Raw genomic sequence first — 16700 nt, 5'->3', positions numbered from 1 at the left:
AGTATCGGATAAAAAAAAATCTACTCAAGTAGTTAGTTACTAGTTACTTTGGGTCATATATACTGAGCCTATTTTTATTTAGATATATAGATAAAATGTATGTAATGTATGTGTGCGTGTATAAATGTATATATTTCATCAGCCTTTACTCCAATTTATGTAATTTATTATAAAACCCTGTCTGTTTACTTAAGTAACAGATATAGGTGTCATGCCATAACATATTTTTAATACGACTGACTTTATATTAAATGTGAATTTAACATTGAAAGTTAATGTGATATAAATATTGCTACTAATCTTTCATTGTTCAGAAAGAGAGCAAATAACATTTACATTATTAAAGATAATTTTCACTGACAGTCTAGATTTCAATCACTCTCAGAAACTCCCATTAAAATCACTGAAACTGTTAACACTGTGAAATCAGTATCTTAATTAAAGATTCGTACACACATCTGCACTTTGTTGTTTCTGCGAGAGAATTCGCCAGAAAGAGGTATCCAGTCAGCGAGCGAGTGAAGGAAGCACCGGCATTTCAGCGATGACTCATCTGAACACATCTGATTGGCCAATGCTTTAATAAGCTCAAAAGAATCGTGTGTGATTGGTTATAATGCACAGCGCTGTATAAACGCATCTGTCTCTGGCTAAGCGCCAGCAAGCAATCACAGATCTGAATTTAGCAGCTGATAATATGACTCGCTGAACGTACTTGCACCCAGTGTGATTGTATTAAAATTAATAAAATCTTAATCGGCTATTTTTTGTCTTTTGGAAGCTGCATTCAACTTGACTCCCCTCTGTTATAAGCCACACACGTACAACAAACTAATGTCACAGTGGTATCGTGTACTGTAATCGAATGTAGCCCAAGTTATTACCTGTTAAACAGTAGACAGCACACGCGGTGTTCATCTAATAAGGATCTCCATCGCTAGCAAATAATAACCTTTGCAGATTTCAATTCAGTGCAGTTCCAGCCACGTTTTCAACGCTCTTTCTGTTCTTAAACGTTACAACTCCGAGTGAACCACTTCAGATGCTCAGCGCGTGCGGCAGGGATTCAGGGAACTGAACGACTCATTCAAACTGATTCATGAACCAATTCACTCGTTTGCCAATTGGTTTGATCAAGCCTTTGAACAGAATTGACTCAAAAGAATGAATCATTCGCGAATGGGCATCGCTCATTGCCCAGAGAAAAGTAGACGGCGCGTTTGGAATAAACTGAAGCATTTATAACATTTATTGCATTAAGATAAAGTAACGAGAGGAGCGTAACACACAGTAACGAAGTAAAAGTACAGATTTTTCCCCAAAAATTTACTCAAGTAAGAGTATAAAGTACCCATCTTTAAATATACTCCGAAAAGTATTCGTTACCCCAAAAAATTACTCAAGTAAATGTAACGAAGTAAATGTAACTCGTTACTACCCACCTCTGGTAACCTTTAGTAAAGTTTTTAGTACTCCAGATACATAAAATATGTATCTGGAGTAATAAGGTTTTTAGTTTTTAACTGTTGCAAATCAGCAACGCCTGCCTTGAGAGGGTTTAAAACACAACTGGATCTTCTAATGAAAACAACTTCTCTCTATTGGCAGACGCTAGACTTACCAATCATTAAAAACCCTACCCCTTTCTTACAATCGCCGGAAAGCTCACATTCAGATCTGCCTCCATCCAATCGAGGGACATTTCAGAACTTATTAGAGGGAATGACTGGTGCTGGATTTATGGGGTTTTTCTATATTTACTACATTCACTTCAAGTGCTTTTGTGGATTCCTATATAGGAATCCACGAATTCCTATACTTCCCTAAATCCTATATTTAGGGAAGTCGTGGCCTAATGGTTAGAGAGTCGGACTCCCAATCGAAAGGTTGTGAGTTCGAGTCCCGGGCCGGCAGGAATTGTGGGTGGGGGGAGTGCATGTACAGTTCTCTCTCCACCTTCAATGCCACGACTTAGGTGCCCTTGAGCAAGGCATTGAACCCCCAACTGCTTCCCGGGCGCCGCAGCATAAATGGCTGCCCACTGCTCCGGGTGTGTGTTCACAGTGTGTGTGTGTGTTCACTGCTATGTGTGTGTGCATTTCGGATGGGTTAAATGCAGAGCACAAATTCTGAGTATGGGTCACCATACTTGGCTGAATGTCACGTCACTTTCTTTATATATCTCTTTCCTTCTGCATTTGACTCACCTTCTCTGTCCACTACAGTTGGGCTGTGGGTGTTGACTCGTGGCCTGCGGTCAGACTCGTTCTGGTCCGTTCTCTGTTTGTCCTCCTGCACGGACTCATGTACAGCTTTTATTTGGTGCTGGAACATAGCAAAGCCACTCAATGGTCCTACAGGAACGTTGCTGTGACCGAATGGAGCTGAAACCTAAACAAAACATTCAGTAACAAATCATTCAAATGGGGGCTACAGGCTGGACTGATGTTCAGCAAAAATGCTCCATTAGAAAAATCTAAATGATTAAAAGGTGCATGACTTCATTCCATTAGTAAGAGCTACTGTTTACTTGGCAACAAGATGCTACATTCTCATGATGTAAACCTTGTGAACGGCCAATCAGGGCCTCGGTTAGAACCATTTCACAGCCAAACCAAATCGCCACAACAGACACCTCCAAACAGCACAACTAATCAGCCTAGCAGAGCAGCCAAACATATTTTCACTCATCATCATTTCAGTGTGTGGAAAATCAATTGGTATTTGCTGATTCGTTTGCTGATTGCCGCAGAAGTGCGTGATCTGCGGAGGTGGAAATGGAGGCAGGACTCACGTGGCGGGGTGGCTGGGCCCTGTCTCTGTCCAGAGGGGCATATATGAATGCTAAGTGGGGGTAGAGGCTATGGGGACTGACCATAGGGGGAATGGTGGCGGCTCGCTGCTGTAGCTGCTGCATGTTGAGGATTTTGGCTGAGGACAGGACCACCGAGCCTGCAGTGCCAAGCAATGACGGCTTCTCCAGAGAGAAAAGTCTGCCACAGGAAGGAAGGAACAAGAGAATGAAATGTATTATCTACTGATACTCTACTGCTAGTTACATCTAAAGGGCTCCTCACACATATGCAACAACAAAGAGTTGTTTTTAGACTAATTTTTCATTCATTCACAGTCTATTCACCTGATTTTGTATAATACTAGGTCAAGTACATTACCATGCTGGACAAGTAAAAATTATTTTAGGTAAGTATATAAAATAAATAAACTGTATTTAATAAGTTGATTAATTACATCAGATTAGGTAAGTATATAAAATAAATTAACTGTATTTAATAAGTTGATTAATTACATCAGAGTTCAACAGTAGGTTTTTTTTTTTTTTTTTACTGTAGTTTAGATCTCTAATTGGCAGCTGAACATTTTTACTGTTTTCAACACACACACACACACACACACACACACACAAAAGAATAAATTTGTTTAAATTAATTTACATAAACATTACAAAAATGTACTTGCACTGCATTTAAGTTCATGCATTCCCTGGGAATCAAACCCATGATCTCACAGACTACAAGAATGAAAATTATTATTTTATATTTGCATTTCTAATTTAAATACATATTTTTATATGTATTTCTTTAATATAACTGAAAATACTTTTACGTGATTTTCACACATATAAATTATATTTTACTTAATAAATCACCACCCTATCCATGCTACTAGAAACCGACAGCACTGCATGTATGAACCCCATAACAGAACATGAGCAGCGGTTTCTCACCTTTGTCGGTCAGGTTCGGCTTCCACATCCTCATCCGCACTGCAGGTGGCGCTAGAGTCATTATCTGAGTGGTTCTGCTCCTCCTGTTTCTCCTCCTTGTCCTTGATATCTGGCTCTGTCTTAACTTGCACCTGCGCTCTTTCGCTGCTCTGAGAAGTCATCTCCAAATCCTGCGGCTCAGTCTTTGGATGGATCTGCATTTCAAATGCGGAGCGTGTGCGCTCATCCTGAGGAAGTCCGTCTCCAGCTTCTCCTTCTGGACTCTTCTCTACTTTCACCCGCAGCTCACAGTACGGAGGCTCCTGGCCCTTGGCATCTGCCACTGGACCTTTGGTTACCGTGTCGTCCTGGTCCGACGTGCCGTACAGAGCAGAGTTGGGATGGGTTACAGGGTCTGATTTGGAGGGATCAGTTTGAGATGGAGAAGGCGCACTCTCTGTGTCTGAACTGTTATCGGGACCTGAGGAATGGAGATGAAAGAGCATATTAAGCCATCACATCCTCTTTAAATTCTTCAGTGCAAAGAGGACACAGAATATCAAGTCCAACCTATTTCAATCAGATACAAAAAAGCAGAGAAGCAGAAAACCCAAACAACCCTGCCGTGACAGAGCAGAGGCAGCATTTGAGGTCACCATCACTGCAAGCGGCATCACGCAATCAAGTTAATGCACTTCTGGACTGGCTAATCACTACCTTTCAAGTCTTGCCATGTGATGATGACACCCTCCGGAGCCACGGGGAAATATTAATATACATAAAAAACATATTTATCTAATAAATCCACAGGGTTTGATGGATTCAGCATTTACAATTATTTAGAATACTGATTTAAACATATTCTAACTAATAAATAATCACTTCAAGTTTTGAAAATGTTAGACAAATATATTACTATTGTTCAATTATAATTATTATACATTTGTACAATACAATAAATATATTTGGCACAAAAAATTAGATGACAGACATTCCCATTCACCATTTATTTAACTGTATGAAAAAGTAACTGATGGATCATACTGCCTAACATCTCCTTTAGTAAATCATATGAACAAAAAAGTCAGTGATGAGACATTTGTATATATCTTATAGTTATAATAATCAAAAAACTAGATCAAGCTTTAATCTATGCAAATTACTTTTTTGTATTTACTAACAAAAAGATTTAACATTAGCTACTGTAGCTCCACACTGGAGCTACTTTGTAACAGAAAATCAAATGTAATTCTAACTGAAAGTGACACTAACCCTGTTTTTTCATGTTTAACACTGTAAAGCTGCTTGCTTTAAAGCAATCTACTGCATAAAGCACTATATAAATAAACATGACGTCACTGGAGTGCTGACAGCAGAGCAAACATATCCACATTGCTATGATCAGATGCTTTCTTAACTGCTGTTTTCTCACCACTGTCATTTTAGTTATGTCTTTTTTTTTTATTGAGAGGAAAGCATGCAGCACATTTACATATTCCTTTAAACGCTGCTCTCAGCAGCATCTAGTTTGGCTGTGTTTACGTTCCGACATGTTCTCTTAAGTGTGGTGTTTGTACTCTTCTCTTGAACCGAGAGGGCTCAATTACTTGCGCTACAGCACCACACTGGCCAAACAGCGTTATTCAAGGCCCTTTCTTGTTGAAGTGACTTTTCAAAAAAATAAATAATTCATCATTGTCGATAATGCAGAATAACGGTTACAGCCTTAATATCCACATCACAAGAACAGGCATGGAGAGAGTGACACACATCCGGCAACTAGAAAGCCACTATCCTTTTCTCCGTCTTTCTATCTGAAAATGATTTTCCCTCATCTATAATTCCTCCCTCCTCTTGCTGTGTGGATACTCTCTGACACTCTCACAGTCTGCTTCTCTGTCCTTCTCTCAAGTGATGAAGGCTAACCTGCTTTGCTCCAGGAATATGTCAGAAGGCAATACTCCAAAAAGCAGATGGGGAGAGAAAGAAGATTGAGTAGCATCTAGTACATGACAAGTAACCAAGTTGAGCAGACCAGGGAAGCAGCCTTGCAGGTTTCTGTATTTGCAAAGAGAATCTGAATAAGGTTTATAATGCACCAGGGCAAAGAATTATGGATTATAGAATTATAGAGTACAGAACAAAAATGTAAGTATAATGTAAAAATGAATGAATACTTTTAAATATGAATACTTATTCAGCAAGGATGCATTAAACAAGTTTTACAAAAGATTAGTAATCGACAATAAATGCGTGCTTTTAAACTTCCTATTCATTAAAAAAGTTTCCACAAAAATACTAAGTAGCAAAACGGTCTTCAACATTTATAATAATAATAAATGTTTCTTGAGCACCAAATCATCATATTTGAATGTTTTCTGAAGGAACATGTGACACTGAAGACTGGAGTAATGACTGCTGAAAATGCAGCTTTGCCTTGGTCCAAACTTCTGATCAGTAGTGTAGATGGGGTGGGAGAAGGCAAAGCGAACATACAGGCACCCAAAAAGGGAAAGAACGTGGTTTAAGAAACGTCTAATTAATAATTATTGTACTTTCATTTGATAGTGCAAGTGTTGTTCCAAGCAGAGGCATGTTTAGAGTGTTGGGGGCACTCAGCAAGTTATCCTGAGGGAAATCCCATTCTGGGGAGGGGGTGGGATTGTTCTCCATTTGGTGGAAATTGCGTTCCTTGGGTTCTCTAACGCCTCAGTAGAAATCCCGTTTGGTTACCCTTAGAGGAAATAGTTCCGCAGGGCCGATGCAATTGTGTGGGCTGCATGGTGCCAAAACACTGTACTGGTTCCAAGTTCGCTGATATGAAGAGTTGCATTGTGTTCATGTATCAGAAAGGCATCACCTGGGCCTGAATTGGCTGAATTTCTATGGGCAAATAACTACTTTTATCGTGTTTACAGAATTTAATAAAGACTTAAAGTCGTGTTGTAGCACTAAATATCACAACAAACAAGCCTGAATAAAAGCACATCAGATCAAACATACTCAGTAGAAGCACTCAGTTTCCTTACAGCATACTTTTCTGAGGCTTTAAAGCCAGGGAACGCTTATATAAGAGTCAGTGTGGCAGACAGAATTAGTCCAGATATCTTATCCTTTCTGCACATTTCCCCTTTTTCCACTCTCTTTTCTTTGTGTTCTTGTCTTATTCACTTGTTTTCTCTCCCTTTCATCCACTTCTCCCCCACACAGCTGGTTCTCTCCTCATTTGCTCCTGATTCTCACTCATTAAGCATACAGACAGAAGTAGAGGGAGGATGTTGACCTCTGTGGCTGGGGTTTTTGCTGTCAGATCTAATCAAACGCACTGCAGTCAGACAGGTCAGCACTCTGCTCTGCTGCTCCCTCACTTCATCCCTCTTTCTCTGTCAGTCTGTCTGTTTCTGCTCTCTTTACATTATGGCCCCACTACTTCTCTTCCTCTATGCTTGATCGGACTCTGGGCTCATGGGTCACAGAGAAAGAGACTGACAGTGATGGGTTTTAGGGTGTTTGTTTAGGCATTAGTGCTTATTGTTGGAGGCAGCTGGCTCTAAAAGTTTACTTTCAAACTTGGTACGACTGGCTGGTCCAAACCAAAGTTCAATTGGCCTCCCCGGACTGGATTCATGTTATTTTATTTGGGTCCGAACCACAGGTCGTTAGCGTTATCAAGCCAGCAACTGTTTACCCTGTTGTTTAGTAATGACAGTAGTGGCAGCAAAATGCATAGCATTGCTCTCTTCACTTTTATATGTACTGTATGTTTTTGAACCATTGATTTTGTTTCCAAAGGTTCAGTAAATAACGGCACTTATGTCGGTCTTACGAATGTACTGTAAATGCTCTAAAGAATGCTGAAGGTGAACAAAAATCATAGGTGTGATCGACAAAGGACAAAAAAGCAGGAAACTATACGGTGCACTCCAGAAGACGATTATTAGGTTGAACGTTCAGAATACGATTCCATAGGTTATATTCCAGCACGAATTTCGCGAATGGACAGCGACTCTTAAGTAGGACGTAGAACGCGTTCATGTCAAGTAAAGTTTTCGGGAAAAGCGAGTGGAATTGCGGCGAGCGTTTATAACATTGCACGTTGAGAGCATTCTTCAGAGCTAAGATACATCGTTATCGGGAAACTCGACCCAGATCAGATTTAAGCATTCATTAAAGTGAATCGGTTCAAAGGAGTCATTAGTTCGCAAATCGGACGAGTCATTAGTGGACAGATATGCTCATAAGCTCCGCGCATATAACGTTACTCCCAAATATATTTTTAGGTCGCACAGATTAAATTTCAGGAGCATATGCGACAAAAATGTTGGCAATTTCGAGCCTTGTAGAAGCTGCTAAACTTTCTAGCTAGAAGTAAGCAATAACCAACATGGCGTTAGCCTACTTTGCAAAGTTAGACCAGAATCGTTTAACATTAATGTTATGGAATCATGACAAAAGTGATCAATTGATTGGTTAAATTTCACTAGACCTGCATATAAAAATGAAAGACACTTTATTGGATTTGCTTACATGAATCACCCGTGTTCACGGTCTTCGTCAGTCAACTGAAGCTGTTCACGTGAGTAGATGGTTGGGTGTGTGGCAATCAGAACGGTGCGCGTACACTTTGAACTTCAATCGTGACAAATTATTGGACTACTTGCGGAGTGACATGACGACATGATTCAAAGGCACAAAAAACATTGACAGCGGTGAGCGATCATTAGGTTTACCATTTTTTTGCATGATTTATGAGAGCATCATTTTCAGGTCGGAAAAGCCGGATTTCCGGATTTTTCCGGAAGAATCACACCCCTGAAAAATGAGATGTATACCTCTCTGCTTGCAGTGTGTCAGTCAAGCTAGTCAGGAAAGTGAGTGAACTTCCGCAATTTGGTACTTCACTTCAGCAATTTGGTTCAATTGCATTCACATCAGCAGTGAACCATACCGGAGTTCACTTGAACCATACGCCAGACCGTCCCTTTTAAGTGTACTTGGGTACGGTTCACGGGTGTGCACCCAAGTTCGGAAGACAGCATTCACATCATCCAAAAGTACTAGACTCTGATGTCAATTGAACCCCTAAATCACAGAGAGAGATCATACCATCACTCTCCTCATCATCATCAGGTGCAGGATCACTCTGGGATGGGTCTCGATTTCCACGAAGCCGACGGGAACCCTGCACACAACAACATAAGAGGTGCAAAAATCATAAGATACACACACAAACAGTTCACAACTATATTTACACCACATTCACGCACATTCGGAAGACATTTTTAAGCTTTTTTTGGTCCCCTTTCTGGGACACTACTTTCTTGTGCCACTTTTTAAATATCATGCTTAAAATCAGCAAAGCCACTGTTACTAACTAGAAGAGATTTAGATAAAAATAAATTTTTAAACAAATTAACATCAAGAATAAATTGCATTAAGAAATTAAAAAGAAAACCATTCAAATTATAAAATAATTTCGAAAATTACCTTTTTTTAAAAATTATTATTGTATTGTTGATTATTAAATGAAGACTCCGTGAGCAAAAGAGACTACTTTCAAAATCTTAATGACCCCAAATGTTTGTTCAATAATGTAATTTTTTTCATGAAATAAAAAAATTTACTTTTTGTTTGGATCTAGCAGATTTATTCTATGAATGCTGGATCTGTACCTGTACCTTGTGTTGCCGTAGTAGATTGTCTAGGTTGTATCGTCTCTTGTTGTTGAAGTAAAAGTTCTTACACTGAGCTTCACTCTTAGTGCCTACCATCTTAGCAATGGCTGACCAGTTCCTACCATGTTCAACCAGCCCTGTGCACAAGAGAAAGAGGGTAAGGTTATGAACGAAAAGAAGTCACCTGGAGCCAAACAAAACCCTTATACACTACTAGTGGTTTTCTGAATCGAATATTAACTGAAGCCTAATATTAACCACAAGATCATTTAACAGGTCCCCCTATAACTTGAAGACAATGCCCTCTTTTCTTCAGTGGCACTATTTAAACATGAAACATTGCTGGGTTTTAGTTAGCAATGACTGTACCACTCCTGCCTCTGTGTTGCAGATAATCCTGCCAGCTTAGCTAGAATGAAATAGTTAATGCAGGATGTGCAAGGCACCACAAGGTTGACGCAGCATGATTAGCTGAATTCCTGATGAGCATCAGCATGAGAATCAGCCTGATTTCTTGATATACTACAAAGAGACACATTATTGATAATTATTAAGGTTGCATGGGATAGTTATCACTTAATATTAGGTCAAGAAATGAGAAAGGATAGCTATCCATAAATAGCTTAACAATAACTGCTCACTTTATAAAAGTGTTAACCCATTTGTTAAATATCTACTAAAGATTGTGAGCAAAAAATGTCCATTATCAACAGTGTAGCATTGTCTGCAGCATGGTTCACACAGAAGTTGCTTTCAAACCAAGCAGATTTCTGACAATAAAAGCAGTGAATCTGTGAGACCATTCTGAATCAGATGCAAAATAAAATCTTTTGCCTTCAATCAGATTCCAAAATTTCCTAATGAAATGTCTCAAGTTCAGACAATTTGCAAAAAAACATTAAACGTGACAGCACAAAGACTGCGGCTCACTAACCAACACTAAACAGCTTGACAACAGTATGGATGGCAAACCTACTGGAAGAGTGGCTTGGAATTTTGGATTGCAATATTCCAATTTGGTGGCAAATTAAACTCAACTGCAACAGATCTACTTTGAATTCAATAAGTGATGCGAATTTACCCTTTCAATGAGTGTCATCTGTATTTGTCTATTCAGGGTCTTAGTACACATGACCAGGACCACATGCATGCCAGGAGCAGTTGTCAGCTTCAGTGATCAAAAGATTTACACTGAACTTACACACACTGTTTTCCCTGTGTGTTCTTTCTTTATTATGATATTTTAAAGTGTCTCCGGAAAGTACTCAACACAAACAGCAAAGATAACAAATGACATCTGTGAGACTGTATGTGGTTTGAAATCCCACCTGACAAACTGCTAACCAAGAGATTTAAACTAGCTGGATGTTCTCAGAGATCACGAGGACAGTCAATAGTGCAATTAACTCAAGAGCTTGAGACACTTACCTTCAAAAAACTCCTACCATTAATTTATATTAGGGCTAGAACAAATATTTTTGTTGTCAAGAAGTCCTAATGTTAGCGGCTGCAATAACACTGTTTGACCAGTGTGGTGCTGTAGCGCAACTGTAACTCCGCCCTCCTGGATGAAATCCAAAATATGACGGCACGCAGCCGAAACTGAAGCTTTTGAGTGGCACGCAGATGAATATATTAATAATGACAGTGGTGAGAAAACAGTATCTGAGTTTAGTGATGTGGATGACTGCATGAGCTCTACAGCTTAGAACTCAGTAAAGTCCAGTCATGTCTTGTTTATTTATCATGTTATAGCACTTTAATGCAACAGATAAGAACCTGGGGCCAGATTCACAAAACATTCTTAAGAACAAAATTCATCTTAACTGCCCTTTTCTTATTATTTTATAATGTATAGAATATTTTGCATGGCCAAAAAATCTACTTAAGAATATTCTTGTCTTTTTTTCTTAAGATTGTTCTTAAGACAAAACCTAAGAAGAATAAAATTTCTTGAAAAAAAAAAGAAATGAAATAAAAGAAAAATCATTGTAAATATCTTCCTAAAGTTAGGATAAATCAGACTTGACTTAAATCTCAAATGGTAATTTTTTTCAAATTAATTGTTGTGTTTAAGCACTACAACAACATTAGCTACATATAGTAGGGGATGGGGATATATTAGCTACATATAGTAGGGGATGGGGCCCCTTTGTTAATTTTAGCCTATAAAAACGTCATAAACTTTGTCAGTGCAAATGAACACGGCCATACACAAGGTGCGTTTACTGTAGCACTTTGCGCACACACATACAGGACTCAGTCTAAGGAGAGCGCAAAAAGGTGGCACACAACTGAATGAAACAGATCACTGCATCTTGAGACAGGCTCTTTAAAGTAATTGTTCAAAAACACGGTGCATTTAAAATGCCAAGCTGCGCGCCCGTAAAGCTGATCGTTTATCATGATTATTATGGTCATTTACAGGCAGCGCAAAAAATACAATCCTTGAAATGTTTTGGATTTAGTTTATCAGAGAGTCTTCAGTAAGAAACAATTTATTAGATCAGACCTTATTTTTTTCTTAAGAAAAAAATAAGATGTTCTTAAGAAAATATTTGAGAAGTTTTTAAGGAACATTCTTACAAACTCCTTGGAATTTATCTTAAGAAATTTCCTAACTTATTTCTTAAGAAGATTTGAGTACTCAGTGAGTCCTCACCATGTCACAAGTACTGAATTAATCACCACAAACATCATAGTTCAAGATCAACCACCTTGAGCCACAGTGGTTTATGGCATGGGCTGACCTTGATACGGTCCCTCGGTTATCTCTCTTCACTGGCCTTGTGTGACAGAGTTTATGCTTGACGTGATAATACAAGCAAAAAGGTGTCAATTTAAACTCAAGAACTTCTGCTGAGTTGTTTATTTTCTGTTCACTGCCACCTGTTGCAGCATTTTTCAGGTCTGCATGGTAACTACAGTTCTCAACACAATACAAAACCATACTCAGTTCCTCCAAACAAATAGTTCTCCTAGTCCCCAATCTGTCACTTTAAGACTGTCCTCCAATTAAATTGAACTGTGCAGTCACACTGATGGCTCACCAGAGGTCTGTGTAAAATATACATGGAGAAACACACACACACACCTTTATGTTTGTTCTTCAGTTGACTGAACTTCCCCTCTACTAAAAAGAGGACTAAAAAGACACACAAAAAAAGAGGAAACAGAAGGAATTCACTAAGATGACTGCAATCTGACCTGAAAACACTTCTGCAAACTCTGCTGCTTTAAAGAGTCCTATGAGTAGTTTGTGCTATTTTGTAAGTGGTTTACATTTTTTATTATTATAAACCCCTACTTCACTTAAATTTGTGAATCTGTCAATATACTAGGGATGGGTGTTTTTAAAAAATATTGTACTTGAATATTTGGGCCCATAATTTGTTTTTATATTCGAATACTCATTTATTTAAATGATGTTTAAGTTTTGTCACCATTTCTGAACACGCTTATAATTAGGCAAATATACACAATGTGCTACAACACTGTTACATTATATCTCAAGGTTTTCTTTTAGTAACATGTATAAAAAAATGTTAATATTGAGAAAAACAATATCCACATGAAAGTTGGCTCCTGTGTCTGATAACAAGAACACACGACCCACACAGACGATCTAGAGACAAAGATAACTGTGTGCTAGTCAAAGTTTCTTACAGTGCTTTGGGAAGCATATGTATCAAGATCATTTGGCTATCAGATAAGCTCTCTTCTCGGCTCACTCGGGATTCAGTCATGAATGCAGTGATGGACAGCTGTCTTCCCTCAGCCGACTGGTGTTTGGATTTCATGTGACATTGTGGTGGTGATATTATGATAACTTAGTTTCAATGATTCATTTGATCAAAAGTAATTCCATTTTTTAAGATCATTTTGATCAAAGTAATTGCAAAATTTGCGAGGCACATGGAAACATTCTGTGATCAAATACAATAAACTTGTTAACAGGCTCCTCAGTGCGATGCAGTGCATTTACTTATAACTGACTTGTTTTTTGTTTGCATGCTTAGGATTTATCATGATTCCATGCATTTACAGCCAGCAAAGTAAAACATAGTAAAATCTGAAGTGTTTTTATTTTTTAAATAATAATTGCATATTGAATATTTGTGCACACAACTACAATATACATGTGTGTAAATGTTTTAATGCAAAAACATAAGTGTGCTTAAAAGTCTCTAAGAATTTGTAATATATAATATATGTAATATATAAATATTAAATTAAATAGTCTACACTATAATATAAATCCATATTGACCAGGTCTCAGAAGCGTTGAACAACAAAATCACAAAAACTGCTTCACAAAAGTTGTGGTTGTCTGCTAAATAAGAACATAAAGCAGATTTTTACTGTCCTCCTTTCCAGGCCATTAATACAATCAGTCATACATAATACATATCACTGCAATGCAAAGAAATAACACTATATTACTAAATTGCTAATATGAATGAAATACTGTAATTTTTTTATTTTATTTTTTGTAAGTATTTTAGCTGTCAAAATTAAAAGGAGATTCATTGTAGAATAGTTGGTACCTTAGTTCCATTTCATGTTTTGGCCACATATATCACACCTGTAATGATGGAAATGCTCACTAAAATGTGCAGATGAACACGGCTGAACGAGGAAGTGCACAAGTCATCTATGTTTGATAAACAATGCAATGCATTTAAAAAGGTTAATACATTTGAATCAGTAAAATATAGACTTGAATGGACAATTTCATTTTTATTTTATTTTATTTAAAATACACAAAAAATATTTTTGTAGTATTCTTTGATGAAAAATAAGACAAGCCCATTAAACTTTAAAGTCAAAACATCTCCCCTCCACACTATTCCTGTCATTCTTTCACATGGGGTGAATGGTCATCTTGTAAAGTTTCTAGTGTCAAACAGTCACACACTCGCTTCAGTTTCTTCAGTGCAGTCCTAATCTACTACAAAGAGGATGCTCACAAGCGCAACCCTAACCAACTTCCCCAGCAATGGGAACCCATGCAAAACCACATACAAGAGAACAAGTAGAGCAATAGTGAGGTGAAAAGTGTGTGTGTGTGTGTGTGTGTGTAAATGAGATCAGACAGAGCTAACTGAGAACCAGAGAAGGAGACGGCGTGTAAGAGGGAGATGAAGTAGAAGTCAAGCAGTACCTTTTTTGGCAATCTCCATCTCCTCCTCTGTCCAGCGAGACGTCTCTCCAGCTTCGACTGCACCTGCTGTGACACACACCGGCAGCGTCAGTGAGGGAAAAACTCAAGCAGTGCTGAACGACACGGCTCATCTCACACCCTCCCTCTCTATCTGTTTACACTCGGGTGCTGCGGAGACCTCAACCCTCCTCAAGAGCTTCCCTCCCTCCCTCAGTCTCCAACCACAACCTGGCGCTTACTGGACTCAACTAGGAAAGTCTCGCCTCTCTCTTTCTCCTGTCTCTCTCTTTCACGCTCAGTCTCTAGGAGAGTTCAGTCAGCTGATCTCAAGCAGACAGTGGAGGAGTGCAGAAGCACCTCCCTTCTGGGTCTAAGACCAACACACACACACACCCATATCATTAGGCAGTCAGTCTCATAACAGTAGCTGAGCTACAGCGTGCAGTCCAACAACCCCTCCCTACGTAATTTCCACTCAAACTACAGCAAGAGCAAAAGAGAGAGAAAGACAGCCTGTGCTCTTCTCTCCTCTCCCGCCCGCTCTGAGGGTCTCCTTGAAATTGACTAAACACTAAGACAGATTTAGCACAGTGTGAACCTCTGACATTTATGCGAGAGCGCGAGAGAGTGTCCCGCAGCGTTTGGAGGACTTGGATGTCTCCGCTAAAACTCTTTGGTGACCCTCTAGACGCTGTTTATGTTACCCCGTGACCCCCGAGTGTGTGCGTTTTACATTTATATGCTCATACTCCACTGCTTTGTAATGCTGATGGCGGTTTAAACATGGAATTGGTGCATTATGGCTCGTGAGGACCAGTTTAAAACTTTAAACCCACTTTAAAGACAGAGAATGACAAGATAGAAATCAAGCACAGACACAGACTTTATCAGACGAGACGTACGGGCCCACGAGGGCTAGAGGTTTAATAGCTGTACTGGTCCAGCAGATCATGATACAGAGGACGGAGGTCAGACTGGAGACTCCATCATGAAACCGCAGGAATGACAAAACACAATCCGTGACTAAACTTCAAGGTATGGAGCGCTAATCAGCTATACATTTCTGACATGGCTGCGTTCAGGGGCAAATGTAATGAAAAATCTTTACTGAGCAATGGGGATTTTAAAGTGGCACCAAAAGCTAGACGACACAATCAGGCTGGTTTTCATTCCCCTTTTCGTTCCAAATCAAACTCGTCCTGAGACTCGCCGCATTTACCTGCCTCTCATTATTGTCTCCATGGTGATCCCTCCACCCGCTGTCACCACGGCAACACAAACTCAGAGACCTTGAGTCTGGCGTCGGGTGGCAGGAGGAAGAGAGGTATCCGGAGATCAGAAAGAACGGACAGACAGAGAGAGATGGAGCAAAAGAGTAACCAAAAAAAGGGCAAAGGGAGGAAACCAAAGAGTGCAAAAGAAATAAACAATAAAATGAAGAGAAACACTATATATCATAACAGTGAAACAACAGAAGAGAAATAATGCTGAAGAGATGCGGTTTCGCCTCAGGGATCAAAGCCTCTGTGTTTCTATCACAACAGCAACTGAATCAAACCCCACAAACACCACGTACACCATGCTGCGGTCAGAGAAAGCAGCAAACTAGGTGACTTTCAGACTAATGAGGTCACAGAGGAACCGCTCACACTCACACTTCTACAGACTGACCACACGATGAGCAGAAAACATCACAGAGCCACACCGATGCACCGTTTTGAGAGGTGACAGAGTGAGTGTGTTTATTGATGTGAGAAGCTCTTTGAACAGAAAAGCTGTATGAGAAAGTATGTGAAAAAAGATGAAAGTGCTTACCTCGTGTCTCTGCGCTGGCTGCAGGAGACGGTTTCGCAGGCTCTCGTGCTGGTTTCTGCACTGGCTCAGGTTTAGAGGGGGGGGTGGGCTCTGGCAGAACTAAGCAACACACAGAGTAAACCATAAAGGACTTTGGCTCAGTTTTGCTTGTGTGCCTTAGTATTAGGAAGTCAGATGCATCATAAGCAAATCCTTTTGTTTCAACTGATCATTAAGAAAAACAAACACAAAACACCACATCACTACCTGGTCTGTTGTACCTAGATGTTATTTTTATGTTATGTGTTGTGTAATTGTGTAAATGTGAAACTGTTTGACCGAA

At 39.3% G+C, this 16700-nt stretch overlaps 1 protein-coding gene across 1 annotated transcript in view; it reads right to left on the bottom strand.

Annotated features, from left to right (window-relative positions):
• LOC132139481 (nuclear receptor corepressor 1-like) overlaps positions 1-16700 on the bottom strand; it is a 101858-nt gene that overhangs the window by 30752 nt on the left and 54406 nt on the right. Inside the window, exons 17-23 of the mRNA XM_059547852.1 lie at positions 16379-16477; positions 14564-14626; positions 9397-9536; positions 8831-8906; positions 3746-4205; positions 2795-2993; positions 2208-2391 (exon numbers count right to left, since the gene is read on the bottom strand). Of these exons, the coding sequence (XP_059403835.1) occupies positions 2208-2391; positions 2795-2993; positions 3746-4205; positions 8831-8906; positions 9397-9536; positions 14564-14626; positions 16379-16477 (1221 nt within the window). The remainder of the gene's footprint in view (positions 1-2207; positions 2392-2794; positions 2994-3745; positions 4206-8830; positions 8907-9396; positions 9537-14563; positions 14627-16378; positions 16478-16700) is intronic.

The sequence above is a fragment of the Carassius carassius genome, chromosome 4 (assembly GCF_963082965.1).
Source record: "Carassius carassius chromosome 4, fCarCar2.1, whole genome shotgun sequence".
Classification (NCBI taxonomy): Eukaryota; Metazoa; Chordata; class Actinopteri; order Cypriniformes; family Cyprinidae; genus Carassius; species Carassius carassius.
This window is presented reverse-complemented; position numbering and strand designations above follow the sequence as displayed.